Source organism: Paramacrobiotus metropolitanus, unplaced genomic scaffold, assembly GCF_019649055.1.
Source record: "Paramacrobiotus metropolitanus isolate TYO unplaced genomic scaffold, Prichtersi_v1.0 Parri_scaffold0000024, whole genome shotgun sequence".
NCBI classification, from domain to species: Eukaryota; Metazoa; Tardigrada; class Eutardigrada; order Parachela; family Macrobiotidae; genus Paramacrobiotus; species Paramacrobiotus metropolitanus.
In genome coordinates this window covers 12,887-30,223 of record NW_026570244.1, presented here as the reverse complement: position 1 = coordinate 30,223, position 17,337 = coordinate 12,887, and the positions used below count along the sequence as shown (strand labels likewise).

The window sequence follows — 17,337 nt, the reverse complement described above, 5'->3', positions numbered from 1 at the left end:
TAGGCGTTTGTTAATTTTAATTTTAAATGTATTTGTTTGAAATAACGGCGCATTGTGCTATTTGAAGCCGCGGCGCGTGACTTTCTGTCATCACCACGTTGTCAATGCAGCAAAAAACATCAGCGGCTGTCCACAGCGACTTTTCCGGCAAAACAGCGAAAAATACCGCTGACCCCGCACATGACCGTGTGCTTTTCCAAAATCGATAGAATTCCCAAACGCGACATCGTATCATTGGATAGGCCTGCAAAAAGTTCACCCTTGGGATATTTTCGCAAACGGAAACTGTTAGTCGAGGCAGCGCGAGGATTTTTTTGCGAGGGCTGAGTGACCTTTTGCAGCCGGTGTTCCGTGTTAATGAGACGGCTCGCGGCACAATGCGCTGCCATTATTTCATAATTACTGGCCTGTGCTGGATATTCCTGGCGGTGTCGTACATCCGTAAGTGGCGCCGGATTATTGAAATTGCCGGATATGCATGTACAAGCCCGTCCGATAATTTACCACTTAAATAATACCGTAAAAGAATTCAATTGATAAATAGTTTAATTTATTTATTAAACATGTGTAGAATGTAGATAAAATCATAAATATAAACATCATAGTAAAATATTGAAGCGCAATAATCATAAAAAAATAATTACTGTATAATCATAATAAATAACATGATATATATTAAAAATATAGAAATTAATATATAAAAAAATTAGTATAATAATACTACTTGGTTTGTTTATTAATTAGTTTGTTAACTATACTAATATAATTAGAAAATTAGTCTATAGTAAAACTCGTAACTTAGCATAGAAAATACAGCTAATGGGTGCGAAGGCACAGATTTTAGCGTTTAATAGTTAATATTGACAAATTTATGCCTACTTAAATTTTTTTTTCATTTTTATCGTCAATACTTTCCTGTGATATCCAGTTCGTTTAATAATATTCGCCAGCCATATGCCGAATGCAGGTAACGCGTATACAGTGCGCCGTAGTATGCGTGCAGGATGGAAATAGTGTTTTTCTCCGCTGTGTTCCTGCGCGTATTCTAAATTATCGGACGCGGGCTGTAAAAGTGCAGAAATGTCATGTGTAGCCGGGCGCTTTCTGCAGATGCCGCCGGGGCCAACCAGACCCCGGCCAAGGACCTGTACTGGCCGGCGGAGCTGAGCAGTAAGCTGTCGCCGGAGGATGTCAAGACCTTTATGCACTTTGCCACCTTCCTCCAGAACTCCAATATCCTCCAGCTCGAGGCCAAACTAGGAGGTATGCACGCGCGTAAATTTACCCGCGTATGGATAAAATATCATTATCGACACATTATCGTATCGTAAATTATAAAGTAGTATATTGCGGTATGTTACATTTATGCTGACCACTCTATACACTACCTTTCCTTACCTTTTACTACAACCTTTTTGCGTTCCCTTTCATGCGGTACACCATCGTTTTAAGCACTGACTTTATCTACGTGTGTGACTTTTTATTTTTTACATTTTGTCACATCAAGTTAGGTATTTTACCTGTAAACTTCACCTTTAGTTAGGTCACTACCTTTGAATCCATGCACAACCATTCGGCAATAACTTTGTCTGCGTACGCTACCTTTATTTTTGAAATTTTTTCACATCAAAGCTATTTCCAGAATTGCTGCATAATTCAAAACATCATCAGCATATAAAGCGACTTCCCGTGAGTAAATAATTCGCAAAATGAGGACGGGATCTACTTTCAAAGGTACTCTACAAGAAATGTAATGCCCGCAAAGGTAGTGCACGGAGTAAAAGGTATAGTGTAGAGTGGTCACCTATATCGATACACTATAATATACTCCTAATTTATTTAAAGATGATGCCCTGACATAAATTATACTAAAAACACCCCGAGCATTTTTGGTATACGTAAATATCTACGAGTACAACTACACAGCTATACTGAAGAAAGTTTACTCCATAATATAAAACGTAACAGCTTAGTGAAATGGCATGTTGAAGCAGAAAATGTTTGGATTGCCGCTGCTGACTTCCGGTCAGCAGTCGTTGTTCAAGTGGCCGCCCGCTAGCTGGGCGAGTAGTGCCGTATTTTATTCTGTTCTTGGAGCTTCTTGGAAGTGAATTCAGAATTTTCCTCCTTATCTCAGCTAGGTGCTTGAATCCTCATGGGAAAAGAGATAATTTAAGAGGCAATAATTTAATTTAATTTATTTATCCTGACAAATTCGCTTGTGATAACAGTGCAATCAGAAAGACTGCCACACAGGAGCATACATCTACGTAAATATTAATCGTACATTTAATATACATATATATAAATGTATATACGTGTGTATATACATGTGTATATTAATCGTTCATTAAATATACATATATATAAATGTATGTACATGTGTATATACATGTATATATTAATCGTACGTTAAATATACAAATGTATATACATGTGTATATACATGTATATATTAATCGTACATTAAATATACCGTATGTACGAGTGGGAATAACGCCGATGATAGGGGCCGGTAAATACATACTTACTGATTACTAATTACTGACTTCTTTGTTTCGGATTGCTAATTACCGATTACGTTACTAATTACTGATTTTGAGCGGCAGGCGCGCGAGGACCACGTATGGATACATATAGTACCGTGACATAGAATTACAGAGTACCACGGGGTAATGTCGGCGGTACCGGCAACATCGATGCTGCCAAATTTGCGGTATATAGTGCTTGATGACAGCGGCTGCCGCTCACTGTAAGCTTCAAATTCAGCCATCTTCCGGTCACGTAAAGTTATTAATATCGGGCCAACAACAGCCCATGTTGACGTCACTAAAATTCGTATACCAGTACTGATAGAAAAGCGCACCAGAACGACAACTGTCTGTGTAACGTTTTCTTCAAACTGTAAATGAATTTCCACAAGGTCAGAATTTAAATGCGGTTGGGTGTTACATGTTGCGTGTGTTGTTGTGCTGCAGGGGCCAACGTGTTCAACGTCCTGCGCAACTTCACCGCGTGCAAAGTAGGCGACTACTTCAAGATACTGCTGAGGATGTGGGCCAAGTTCTCTAATGAGGAGCGCAGCAAGCACAAGACCGAGATCTTTAAGAATCTCGAAGTCCTCAGAGTCCCCGACAGTACGTATTACTAACAACCCACAGATTAAGATACCTAACGTACGACCAACCGGCTGTCTCAACGCTGATCATGACAAATGCTCGGTTGAAGATTTGCCAGTTTTCTCAACAACCGACCACATTCGCTAAACATTCGGAACAAGTGCATGCTCACCCACGTAGTCTTAAAGATACACAACTTTCAAAAAAAATTTTTATATCGAGCTTCTGCACATGCAGTGAGAACTACGTACTACAATGGAATTCAAAAAGGTGTTACAAAACCCACCCACCCACAAAACGCGCGCAACCAGGAACTTGCCTGTACTCAGACACCCAAATTCCGTGCTGGCCATCGGCCTGCTGATATTATCACTTGCAACTCGCAAATTTCATACCGAAAACTGTCCAGCGATATCTCAAACGAAAGAGAAAAAAATTATAAGAATGCTGATACCAAACAAGTTGTATTTTATGGGATCTAAGAGAAAATCGGGGCACTTAAAGTTTCTCGTAGACAAAGCATACTTTTTCTGCGTGAAAACTGAAACTCAACCGTGGATTCAAATTCTATGCTTTGTCTACGAGAAACTTTGAGTGCCTCGATTTTCTTTTTAGATCCCATAAAAAACAGCTTGTTTGGTATCAAAATTCTTGTAATTGTTTTGTCTTTCGTTTGAGATATCGGTGGATGGTTTCCGTTCGGAACTGTGCGCGACGCAAGTGTTTGAATTCAGCATGAGTCTGTGCTCACCAGGGCCCGGTCACCGGCTCCCGGCTCCGAAAAATTTCCTTTTTTGCAGGAAGACAGAGTAACCCTTGGGTATAGTTAAAAAATATTTTCATCGGCCATGGTTAAGTGGGCGTGGCTAAACATAATTCCAATGCATTATTACATACAGCACTATGTATTGGGAATACCGTAATAGTGTAGCTTACAAAGTCAGAGGTTTGCAACCGATACGTGTTATCAGTAGTCCGATCCTTACTTATTCTTCTAAAAATTACTGCTGCCAATAATCGAGAAGAATTTAACAAAAATTGTGAAACTAGTGAGTAGTGATAACGCGTATTTTATTTATGCCAACAAACATCTATGATACTCTGTCGCGGGGCGTATTCCCGTTTCCCAATACAAAATAGTACTGTACTACATAATTCTCGGTGATTTGCTTAACGGTAATTTTTAGAAGAATTCAAAAGGATCTGACTACTGATTACACGTGTTGGTCAAAAACCTCTGACGGTACACTGTTACGGTATTCCCAGTACATAGTGCTGTATGTATTGTATTAATGCACTAAAATTAAATTTAGCCACGCCCACTTAACCATGGCCGTTGAAAGTATTTTTTCAAGCATACCCAAGGGTCACCTGTCTTCCGGCAAAAAAGGAAATTTTCGGAGCCGGGAGCCGGTGACTGGGCCCTGGTCAGTTGCATGTGCCATGTTTGCAGTTTATTGGTCATTTTATTGGTCATTTGGTCTTAACTAATAAATTGTCGGTCGCGGACCGAATGTATCACCTTTTTGAAGTCCACTGTACGTACATTTATTTTTGCCAGCCGGTAGCTAGCAAGTACCTTCACGAGACGCGGATGGCCAGTTCTTTTCAGTCTACAGCGAAACCGATCGGTTGTTAAGACACATGTAATCTGGTCGTGGAGTTAATATTATATATTGGATAATTGGGTAGAATTTTATATACTCCGGTTTTTCTCCTATTTTGCTCACTTACTTTTTCCCCTATCCACCTTGTATATGGTTTCGCAATTTACTATGAAAAGTAGTCAGTTTCTGAGTTTCTGTAGGTTTAATTCTGTCAGGAAATGCAGCACCTGGTGAGCAAAGTATGAGAAACATCGGAGTGCTATTATTGTTAGTGTGTGGCGCATGCATAAAACCCTTTAACTAGACTGGAAGACCGGCTTCAAGGACCTGTTCACGCACGTGGACAACCTGCAGGGTCTGGTGACCAGCGTGGCCGCCGGGTCCGCCGCCGCCGCTGCCGCCGTTCCCGCGGCGCCCCGACCGCCGCCCGGCACCGCCGACCGCCCCATACACTAAGCCCTAGATGGGCACTTCACTACGCGACAACGTCCGGCTCGTGGTCCTCCGCGGCTCCCGATCCCGTGCAATACACTACGTCTTGGCTTCAGTTATAATATTATCATAATGGTTATGTAACTTATGTTTATGCCATGGGATTTCTTTTGATTTGAGAAAACCAGCGCTAATAAAAAAGTAGTAAAAAAAACTTTGCACACGATCTCTGGAACCTGTGATTCGCTAAGGATCAGTATGCATAGAATAATTACGCCGCGGGCCCACATCCTCATGCAGTACCTTTAGCAATCAGTTATAATTGTATACAGTACACAGCGTATCATTAACCTCCTAAAACAAAGTGACTACCTTTAGGCTGATTAATAAAAACGGCAAGCATGTTATGATACATTTAATACCGCTTGTACGAGTACATTAACTGCTAACAATTTAAAAACATTCCTATCAGTTTAAGCGTTCCAAGGATAGAAACTGCATTACCCGGTTTAAAGGCTGTACCTCAGTCAGTACTGATTTCCGGATGGAAAACTTGTGACGCCAACATTTTGCGAGCTCAGCAGTCGAACTATTACAAATTTTAATGTACGGTCTTATATGCGCAGAGCAGGATATTGACCTGTACAAAAGCCTGAAGGCCTTCTACGGCTCCAAGGTGGGCGAGTACGGGCGCACCCTGACGAAGATCTGGGTGAAGTTCGACCGCGAGCAGCGACAGCGCAGCCAGCCGGAGATGTTCAAGAACCTCGACGCCCTCAAGATCCCCGACGGTAGGTCCTCCCCGTTAACTCCGCATCTGACCTCTCCCCTACAAAACACCTTTCACAGACTTCAAAGGATCCTTTAAGGACATGTTCGTCCACATGGGCAACCTGCACGACATCCTGGTGGAGGCCCAGCAGCCGGTGCCGCACTTCCGGCCCTTCCGCACCACCACCACGACGGAGCCGCCCACCACCACGTCCACCACGACCACCACCACTACGACAACCACGACAACGACGACCACCACCTCCACGACCCCAACGACGACCCTGGAGACCCTCCCGCCGGGTCCCGAGGATGACGCAGACGTCACGGACCCGCCCGGGGACCCCGCCACGGACCAGCCGGACGCCGAGGAGCCGCTGGAGGCCGCGGCGCCGCGCAGTCGTTTGAACGGCAAGAACACCATCTCACCGGCAAATACGACCACCGCGGCGTCGGCCTCCGGCTAGGACCACTCTATACTGACCGAGAAGCCTTCTTTTGATTCCGGAACAAAATGTTATATGAATTACCGTACTTTGCACAGAATGCCATCTGAATAATAAACGATTGAGTGAATTGATATGTTTATGTAAACCGAGACGTTTTCGAAACAACTAGCCGAATAAAGCAACGAACAGATCTGGTAAAGGACAAATAAACACGCGATATTATTCACAACAGCAAAACTTCATTTAAGCTAAGCGCCGATGTTGGTTAGCCGCCGAACATGTTAGCCGGAAGTCCCTTATTCCGACTTCCGGTCATCTGGTAGTAGTCCGGGTAGACGTTGTCCGGGTAGGTATAGGAGCCGGTGGTCCCGGTCCCCGGCGCCCCGCTGACCGTCGTCCCGGGCGGAGCAGCCGCAGTCGTCGTGGTGACCGGTGGTGCGAGGCTAGTGGTGGTGACGCCGGTCAGGCGGATGGTGACGTCGCCGGCCGGGGCGTTGGCCTGGATCCAGTCGAGGTAGGCGGCGACTTTGGTGTACTGGCTGCCGATGGTCTGCCCGCAGGGATCGTTCCCGAAGGACACTAACCCGGCCACGTAGTACGATGACGTCGTCGGGTCGTAGCACATAAACGGACCGCCGCTGAAAACAAGTGCAGTAAAATTTAATCTTTGTATTGCTTTATGGTATTTTGTAGCCAAAAGATTTGATGGTATACGTAGACGTGAAACCCGTTTGCGCGCGGATCATCCAGTCGGATAGTTATGTGTGAATCAAAACTCCAGAATGTTTAATTAATGCATTCAGGTGTACCAAAAGTCTCATTATGAACCACTCTTCAAATTTTTCACAAAAATGCGGGTTGGTACCGTATAAAAATCGTTGTAAATCGTAATCCATGAGTGTGTATTTCTTGTGGTATCGTACTCAAGAACGAATCACTTGTATATTTTATTAGCTGAAGAAAACATATTACCTGTCGCCATGGCAACTGTCCTTCCCGTTCTGGCCGCCAGCACAAATAAAATCATTCAGATTCGTCAACGAACCGGTTACCGGGTCAATCAGTACGTAGCACGTCCCGTCGGTGCTCTGCGCCAGTACGGGCTGCGTCACCCACGACAGGAAGATGACATCCGGTTGCGCTGAACAGAACGTTCAATTAACCGGCATAACTCGAGTTAACTGCAACGACGCGCACGTACGGGCGTTATCGTCCGGCGTCTGCGCGCCGTATCCCGAAATCATGCAGCTCTCCCCCGTGGCCGGCTGGCGGTCCGTCAAGCAGGCGGTGCACACACAGCCGCCGCTGCCGGCGATGTTGAGGGGCGTGGCCAGCACCAGCATCCCTACGCGAACACAACACAACGTTGCACCGCTTTGAGACAGCGTCGCTTCGACGTACCGATGTCGTTGTCGAGGTTATTGGCGTTCCAGTCGTCGCGGTTGATGATCTGCGCCACGGTGCCCTGCTGCACGCAGCCGGTGGTGTCGACCGTCGGCAAGAAGGCCGTGGCGCCGACGTACACCGAGATACGACTGAGATCCGTCAGCGCCGCCCTGGAAACAGATACCAAAGGTCACAAAACTGTGGCAAGATGGTGGTGAGGAATGCAGCGTACCCGGTGGTATCGTTATGCAGACAGTGTCCGGCGGTGAGAATCGTCCGACTTCCGACCACCACGCCGCCGCAGTAGTCGACGAGGCCGGCGCTGACCTGCACTATTACGACCGCCTACAAAGGTCACAGTTACCAAAAAGGTCACAGTTCTCAAAATGGATCCACTACTCCACCTGACAGGTCACACCACCGAAAAGGTCACAGTCATCATTATACAGTTACCATTAAAGGTCATAGTCACCGGTAAAGGTCACTCTATATTCACGCTAGGAGCAGGTTACCCACCTGATAGCAGATCTCCTTGGACTGCGCCAGCGTCCCGCCCACGATCGTAGGAAACACCGACACCCGCGATTTAGCGAAGGAGCCGAAACGGAACTGCGTGGCCAGTCCAAACGGATCCGCGGCTCCGGTTCCGGACAGGCCGCAGCTGCCAGCGGGCGTAGCACCGGTAGTAGTCGCCGGTGTCGTCGTCGTCGTTGTGGTGGTGGTAGTGGTGGTCGGGGGCGGCGGTTTCGTCACCACCGCGGTGGTGTCGAAGATGACGTCACCGGCCAGTGAGTTGTCGGCAATCCACTGCAAGAACACGGACACCTTGGTGTTCTGGGCGCCCAGCCCGTTGCCGCAGGTCTCCGAGCCGAAAGCCATGATCCCGGCCAAATAGTAGTTGCTCTCCCCCGGATTGTAACAGAACAGAGGCCCGCCTGAGTAATAATTTAATTTAATTCAATTTAATTTAATTTAATTTAATTTAATTTAATTTAATTTAATTTAATTTAATTTAATTTAATTTAATTTAATTTAATTTAATTTAATTTAATTTAATTTAATTTAATTTAATTTAATTTAATTTAATTTAATTTAATTTAATTTAATTTAATTTAATTTAATTTAATTTAATCAACTTTTAATTTACTTCGGCGTATTTTATATTTCACTTAATCTTATTAAAAAAATAACCTTATTAGTTTTAAAATTTATTTACCGGCATCGCCGATGCATTGGTCTTGACCGACCGCACCCGTCGTGCATCTAAAAGAAAAGGCGCATTAATCATGCCGGACGGCCAAAACGAGCGGAGCATTTACTTACATGTAGCTGCTGACGTTGGTGCACAATGAGCCCGAGCAGAACGTGGCGCAGTTCTTATCCTGGACGCTGATCTTTTGTGTCGTCCATTTCAGGGGGATAATATTACGCGGCGCTGTACAGATATACCGTATATGGACTGATGCGAATATAAAATACTAACGCATAGAATTTAACGCCTTACGGGTTACAGCGTTGGTCTCGGATCCGTATCCGCTAATTCCACAGGACTCATTAAGTGCCGGCACGCGGTCCGTCAGGCAGATCGCGCAAGCACAGGGTTTATTCACCAGATCGATGGGCGTCGACAGTGTCAGGAGACCTGCAACGGACATCAGCGTATCTCAGGTTTCTTAGGTTTCTTAGATTTCTTAGATTTCCCAGATTTCTTAAATTCACACCGGTTTTGCCTAACCTATATCGTTATCATCCGTGCTGTAGACGTATCCAGGATAGGTCACAGCCGCCTGGACAGTGAACAGCTGGGCACAGCCCGTCGGGTCCAGGGTGTCGGAGGCCGGTGAATTGCTGTCGATGGCGCCCACCACCACACTGAAGTCCGACGCCGCGACGAGAGACCTACAGAATCAAAGGTCAAACCGATGCTGCTGCCATTTACAAGAGTGGCGTCACGCACGCGCCGTTGTTGGTGACCATGCAAGTAGCCGCCGTCAGGATGGTCTGCGGGCCGACGATGACGCCGCCGCATGTGATCTCCTGACCGTTGCCCTGGTTGACAATCACAAAAGCCTGCCAGCAGATCAGCGTCGGCGTGGTGTCTGTCCCGCCAATGATTCGCGCCAACGGGTCCATCGCTTCGGAAAAGTCCCGGCGCATCGGGCGGGCCTTGGGTTCCTTCCGCCGGGGACCCATAAAAGAAGAGACACCGGCCGGGTGGAATGCTAATGCCTGTTTCAGCCGACTCTGGTTGACAATGCCGAAAGGGTCCGTCTGCCCGTTCCCGGGGATCCCGCACGGTTCCCGACCACTGGGAACGGGAGCCGGGGTGACGGTGGCGCCACTCACAGTCGAGACCGGCGCAGTCGCAGTCGGAGTCGAGGCCACTGTAGTGGTCCCGAGGGTCGTTGCTTGGGTACCAGAGGTGACCACGGCAGTCGTGTCGAAGATGACGTCACCAGGGAGAGAGTTGTCGGCGATCCACTGCAAATACAGGGACACCTTGGTGTTCTGGGCGCCCTGCCCGGCACCGCAGGTCTCCGAGGTGAAGGCCATAATGCCCGCCAGGTAGTAGTTGCCTTCGGAAGGATTATAGCAGAAAAGCGGACCGCCGTTGTCTCCAAGACACTGGTCCTTATTAGCTCCGCCTTTCGTGCAACTATAATAACACCGGAATAAATAAGGTCATTCTCATCCAGACTTTGCAAAGACACGTACATGTAGTTAGTGACATTGGTACAAAGAGATCCCGCGCAGAACTTGGCACAGCTGCTATCTTGCTGGACGATGTTCTGGGTGACCCATTTCAAGGGAATCGCAGTACGAAGCGCTGAAAGTGAACGCCCCAAATTTTTTCCTTATATGTATACAATTTATTCGACGTCGGTTTACGATTGCCGTTGGTTTCCGATCCATAACCGCTAATGACGCAGATCTCGTTGTCGGCCGGTACCCGCGTGGTCAGGCAGATCGGACAGGCGCAGATCTTGTTGACGAGATCGATGGGCGTGGACAACGTCAGTATTCCTGCAACCAGCGTGCTTTCATTGTACAGATACCAACGGACGTCTATCAAGAGTTGTATGCTAACCGATATCGTTATCATCGCTGGCGAACACGTAGCCCGGATTGATCAACGCCGTTTGAACCGAAAACTGCTGGGCGCATCCCGACGTATCCTGACTGTCGGATACCGGGGCGGTACTGTCCACCGCGCCGACGACGACGGAGAAGGCCGACGCCGGCATTGGTGTGCTGAAAATAGTCTAACTTCATTACTAAGTCAGAAGATTAAGAAACCTAAGAAATCTAAGAAACAGCAGGGCAGAGGAAGTTGTTCTGTACCGCTTACCCGCCGCTGTTGACCATACACGTGCCGGCCGTCAGGATGGTTTGCGGCCCGATAATGACCCCGCCACAAGTCGTCTCCTGCCCGTTGCCTTGGTCGACCACCACGAAGGCCTGCCAGCAAATTATGCTGGTATTCGTGTCCTGACCGCCAAGAATCCTCGGCTCGAGATGGGCCCCGTCACTGCGCGAGTCACGGCGGCGCTTCGGCCCGCCACGGCGGATGGCCATGACCTTGGCCGTCTCTAACGCCGAAGGAGCGGTCTTCCCAAACACCGTCTTCCCGCGCGGCTGGTTCTCGATGCCGAACGGGTCGGTTATCCCGTTTCCGATCAGGCCGCAGGATTCGGTGGTGTCGAGACTTTGCCGGAAGGGAGCTTGATGCAACACTCTTGGTTTTGTGGTCACCGATACCGGTGTCGCTTGCCCGGGAATCGGGACGTCGCCGGGAAAGGCGTTGTCGGCGATCCACTGGAGATGCGGCGCCACCTTAGTGTTCTGGCTGCCGAGACCGGTACCGCAGAACGCCGAGTCGAAGCCGTGGATACCGGCCAAGTAGTACCGACTGCCGGTGGGATCCCAGCAGACGAGTGGACCACCTAGTAGGTGCTTACTGCTAACTTGTACGCGATTGCGCTTCAGCTCGTGAGACAGCGAGATAATAGTAAATAATCACTGACCATCGTCTCCTTGGCACGAACCCTGTCCAATCGGAGCTGTGGTGCAGATGTTCCGGCTGCGGTTGGTCTGCCGGGTCCCATCCGTGAAGGTCGGACACAGGACGGTGTCGGTCTGGTTTACCACGGTCTGTGCCACCCATTTCAGCAACGTCGCCGGGGTCACTGCATATCAAAACTTTTCAAGTAACAGCAAATTTAGCGGCCAGATGTTTTACCGGTTGGATCGACCTTTTCCGCTGAAAAACCGGTAAGGGCGCACGTGTCCCCGACAACCGGTTCCCGGGGACTCAGGCAGAGGGTGCAAGCGCAAGGTTTCCGGTCAATAGCAATGGGAGCGGCCAAGAGTAGCAGCGCCAGGTCGTTGTCATTAAGGAGGTCGTCGTAGTCCGGGCGCGTGGTAATGGTGGACACAGCGAACGTTTCCGTGCAGCCGTTGGGGTCTGCGGTGCCAAGGGAAGGTGCACTGGCCGTGGCGCCTATGACTACTACAACGCTAGCAGCCGGCAGTTGTCGCCTAATCAGTAATCAGGTAAAAACAATTACAAAATAAAATTAAAACGAGTGAATCTAAATAATCAAACAAAAAAAATAAATAAAATAAAATAAAATAAATAAAACAAAATAAAATAAAGAAAATTTTAACAAAATAATTAACAGCAAAAAGCGATCGGGAATATTTATGTCAATTCTGTAGAGACCTTGTGGTGTTATCAAGCAGGCAATGGGCCGCTGTGAGCACGGTTTGGCTGCCGATTATGACCCCGCCACATGTCTGCTGTTGCCCGGCGCTTCCCGTTGCCACAAGCAACGCCTATGCAAATACGAGTACTAGTTAGGACAACAGAAAGCTGTCATGGTGATCCGCGTAACCAACTGCGACTTCGTTCAGCATATAACAGCCAACGCCAATCTAATGAACAGTTGCAAAATTTAGTTGGTTTGTATGATATCACGTACCTGCCAGCAGGCGGTGTTCGGGCCTATGTCAGCCCCACCCAGAACCCGTCCCTCCGCTTCCGGCTGCCATTCCCGCGGACTGCTGGCGGTACGCCGGCGCCCGAAGATCTCCCGTTGCCGGCTGCGTGTCGCCGGGCTGCGGTTTAACCCGAACGGATCGACGCTGCCGTCACCGGGTTGCCCGCACTGTTTCGATGGTCGCGATCGGCCTCCGGTGTCGACTAACGAGGTGGATTGCAGCGGAACACCGCCAGCGATTGCCCGGAAACCGGTGGTGTCCCCTTGACCGGGATTCGGTCGCCGGTTCCGGCGTATAAAAAGTTTGCTGTGGGATGCTTGGATCACGAAAAAGAGCAGGAAGATGCCGGGTAACGAATGCAGTCTGAAGAAGTCAGCCATGAATTACAACGGCACGCGAGCGGACTATCAAAATGTATCTCTTAATATTCTCCGCTGCGCGACTGAATGCTTCCCTATGGTTCCGACCACGGCAAACAGCAACGCAGACTCTCTTTGTACGCTAAAATAATAATTATGTTAAGACCTATATTTTTTTGGTGATGGTGTGCTTGCAGTTAATGATATCATTGGCGACAGTGGTCAGTGCGACGCGATGACATGCAAAGTTATTCAGCCGAAGCCGAATTCAGTGTACGGCCGTATTACTCGTACTAAAGCTAAATCGCTTTATATATACAATCATTTGTGGCTGTCGCGTGTCCAGTGCCATATTTCTGCAATAAGTCGGTATCGAGTGATAATATGCGCTAGAACATGTAAGCGTCTGTACTGGTGCCATGCGTACCGCGTGGGAATGAGAGTAGTAATTACCTATAACGACAAACTGGTAATTACATGAGTAAGCAAAATTTCAATAACCATAACAGAAAGTACAGAGTAAATCTACAAGTACAAGCTGTATAAAACTTTATTGATTCAACTTGTACAAGCTTAAAAAACCCAATAATTAGAACAAGGTAAAATAACTCTTCAGAGTCTGAAGTTCAGACTCTGTATAACATGACTAACATCCCATCGTCCCCAGGACAGAAGCCGCGATTCCGCGCTGAATTTTCATAATAATTTCATATGCTGCCACAAATACCGAGTACAAGCTTGCCCGGTAATTTCCTAAATTATAAGTAAAGTAAATAATATACCTATTCGTATTGCTACAGTACATGTATTCGTATTAACCGTTGCTTTACTTTTCATCTGCTATGCATTTTCCATAAAGGTTAACATTGTTAAGTATGCTTTTATTGATGTCAAAGTATTGCAAATTGCATGATTGCAAGATTATTGATTGTGTATTGTCTGAAGCCTAGAGAAGCCTAGGGTGGAAGCCCTGTTGCAAAGGACATTAAACTCCTCTTAAAGGTACTGCGAGCGCGAAGTTAGCTCTTAAAGCGGTTGCACTTTACTACGTTTAACGGTACGTTTTACTTCACTACGGTATGGAGAATTAAGCTGGGCAACAAAATTACGGGTTACATCGGCTGCACATTTCGCGGCGCGCTCCAGCTGAAGTTGTAACACTGGCATGCCACACCGCTGCCTTTCCCCGGTTGGGCATCGCGCACGATATTGTAACAGCAGCCGGTTTGACTGCTGTTCTAGTGCGTTGGTTAATCCACCTTACCACGATCTGTCGGCTGTTAGTGTGGGAAAGGCTGGCACGGTCGGCAGCGATGCTGACCGGAAGCTGACTACCGTTTACAGGGTGACAATGATGGGAGATGCACGATCATCCCATAGCGATTACGCAACACAACACAAGGTCATCGCAGGTGTTTATTAGCAAGTACAACGTAGCAAGAATCAGCGGGCAAGCTGAGGAGCAAGACGCATAAGCGTTGAGCAAGAAGCGCGGAAGGCGCGTTAGCAAGATTCGGAGCAAGCTGCAGCAAGACTAATTTCAAGATGTTTCTGACCGTGTGATGCGGTCGCTAAAAGTAGCAAAACTAGGATTCTGATCCTCATAACACAACAACCAATAAACAGTAGAGAAAGGCAATTATCACTCCTACTGGCGGTACATCTAATTTCTATCGCTACAATATATTGCCATAATTATACCGTACAGATAAACAGCCATCTGTTATCAGCTTCAAGAGAAGACAGCTTCCAAGAGGATAGGCCATCTCTAGCGTAAACGGTACATGTATACTGTTGCCTACGGGAATATACTGCAGAAATAGTGGGATGCTGATAAACTGATGTACGAGCCTGTCGCCAACTTGAGAATGTCAAAGCGCAGGTAGAGCGATATTAGCTCGAAGTTGGCGCTTGCATGACGGCCACTGCACTATGTTTATTGCCAAGCCTAAATGCGCTCCGCAGTTGGATTGTCTCTTACTTCACCTACCGTTTTCTAGCCACCTTTCGCCGAAGCAATCAGCATAATTAGCATTATTCTCATTAAAATATCTGGCGTGTACCAAACAGCCAAATGCATGTTACAGAGGACAAGTTTTCTGGCTGTTTTCTGGCGGGTTTTGCCCGATACTGCGCTATAATCAGCAGAAAACCTTTTGGTGACCACTCCGTACACACCCTTTCACACCCTTTTACTCCGTACACCACCTTTTGCACTCCCCTTCATTCCGTGCACAACCTTTTTGCGCTACCTTTCATTCCGTACACAACCTTTTAATTTTTTTAAATTTTTTCACAGCAGAGTTATTGTACGAGTATTTCTGAACATGTTTCTGAACATGCTGAATCTAATGGCGATTACAGTTTTTTTTATTAGGTTCTGGTTTTTCCGATCTCGATGCCTCAGCTTTTTTTGTAGTTATATTATAGATCTAGTTCCTTGATAAGTATTTAAGTATAATATACATGTATATAAATATATATAAAAGTTTGGTAGTGCACCGAGTGAATGGTAGTGCGCAAAAAGGTTGTGCACGGAACGAAAGGGAGTGCAAAAGGTTGTGTACGGAGTGAAAGGGTGTGTACGGAGTGGTCACCGACTCACCAAACCTTTTTTACTCGTTAAAATGGTGTTGGCGTGGCGCGCCATACTATGGATTTAAGTGTAGCCGGTAAATTTGTTATGTTTCCTGTTATGTCCAATTTGTCGACAGGCTTGTAAAATGGGATATAATAGTACATTGTTATATGAATACTAACTATCTGTGCCAGGATTTTCGCTCCTCTCCCTCCCGGCCAGTGATCTCAGCTTCTAATCACCTGATTTTGCTGAATTAAACTGCAGCAGAATCTGCAGGCTGCGGGGAGTGTTCCTGGGCTGTTTACGTTTCGCCAGCTTTATTTTGTTACGCCCAGTGGTCATTTAAACGCGTGTTACCATGGATCCCATAGGGCTACCATGTACTGCTTTGCTACCACGGGCATAGTTTTTCACTACAATTTTGCACGGCGAAATGACAGCAACAACAGTATGGCTAAATGCTTTGCCTGCACCTAATTTGCGCACGTTCTTGCGGGATGAAGAAGTGCGTATTGGCATCGCACTTCGGTTTGGACTTCCAGCTGTAGAAGAACACGACTGTGTGAACTGCGGAAGCCATGTGGAAACAAATGGTCACCACGGCCTATCCTGTTCCAGCAGCCGAGGAAGATGGTCTAGACATGTGGAACTCAACGATATAACAAAGCGGGCTTTGGAACATGCTGGGTATCCATGCCAAAGCGAGCCACTGGGACTGTCCGGTATAAACAATATACGACCAGCCGGCATGACTCTCGTTCCTGTACGTAACGGCAAAGCGCTCCTTTGGGACGCTACATGTTGGGACACAGTAGCCTTATCCCATGTGCGGGCAAGCGCGAGTGCATCCGGCAGTGTTGCGCTCTTGGCCGAAGACAGTAAACGTCGTAAATACGCCTTTGTGAAAGAATGGGATATCTTCTTTATCCCCTGGCGGTCGAGACCTTTGGAACTTTTGGTCCGGCATTTTCGGAGCTTATTCGTTTCGTTGGCAGGATTCGCGACGCGACAGGGAAGCCACGCTCTACCGCATTTTTAAAGCAGAGATTTAGCCTGGCTGTTGTAAAAGGAAATGCCGCTGCTGTTTTGGGCACTTTGGGTATGCGTTCTAAAATGACTGACAGCGCTAACGATTTTGGCTGTTTTTTTAATGTTTAAATGTGAATCATTTTGCGTAGTACATATTCTGCGTATGCACTTTTTATTATTTTGATGGCTTTTGCCCAATAAAGACTATTCATTTCAATATCGAGTACAGATACGAGTACATCTACATTAATTGTTCTCGTACATCTGCAAAATATGTTCATAAGCGCAGAAACCTGGCTCAAGCAAGCCCTAAACGTAACAGCGAAAGTCCTGCTAAAAAACCGAAGTTTATTAATCATTAAAGCTCCCAGTGACAAAGTTTCATTACAGTGCATGCGAAGTTCACACGAATTAAATTTACCACTAATCGTGAGCCTATATTCATCCGTGCTCAGCTTGTAGTATACAGTCAAGTCACTACACTTCGTTAAACACCAGTAACACGTACAGAGTACAGTACTAGGGAGATGCAACACGTCACAGAAATCACTGCAGCCTAGCTACGCCATCACAACTGGCTCAAACCCACAGAACGAAGATCAG

The 17,337-nt window shown here is 46.9% G+C and overlaps 2 protein-coding genes across 2 annotated transcripts; one reads left to right on the top strand and one right to left on the bottom strand.

Moving 5' to 3' along the window:
• The first annotated feature begins 225 nt into the window (after positions 1-225).
• LOC129587266 (protein spaetzle 4-like) lies at positions 226-6,559 on the top strand. The gene is made up of 4 exons (XM_055480907.1): positions 226-441; positions 1,111-1,263; positions 5,785-5,949; positions 6,008-6,559. Exons 1-4 carry the CDS (start codon positions 378-380, stop codon positions 6,394-6,396), a joined length of 771 nt encoding a protein of 256 aa, XP_055336882.1. The 5' UTR covers positions 226-377; the 3' UTR covers positions 6,397-6,559.
• Positions 6,465-13,248, bottom strand: LOC129587265 (transmembrane protease serine 9-like). Its single transcript, XM_055480906.1, has 19 exons — positions 12,747-13,248; positions 12,488-12,600; positions 12,005-12,303; positions 11,790-11,951; positions 11,114-11,708; positions 10,853-11,016; positions 10,654-10,788; positions 10,480-10,591; positions 9,722-10,420; positions 9,500-9,663; positions 9,269-9,406; positions 9,088-9,199; positions 8,981-9,027; positions 8,281-8,699; positions 7,997-8,109; positions 7,780-7,934; positions 7,580-7,723; positions 7,351-7,519; positions 6,465-7,016 (listed from the first exon to the last, which is right to left on the bottom strand). Exons 1-19 carry the CDS (start codon positions 13,143-13,145, stop codon positions 6,644-6,646), a joined length of 4,512 nt encoding a protein of 1,503 aa, XP_055336881.1. The 5' UTR covers positions 13,146-13,248; the 3' UTR covers positions 6,465-6,643.
• Between the last annotated feature and the right edge of the window lie 4,089 nt (positions 13,249-17,337).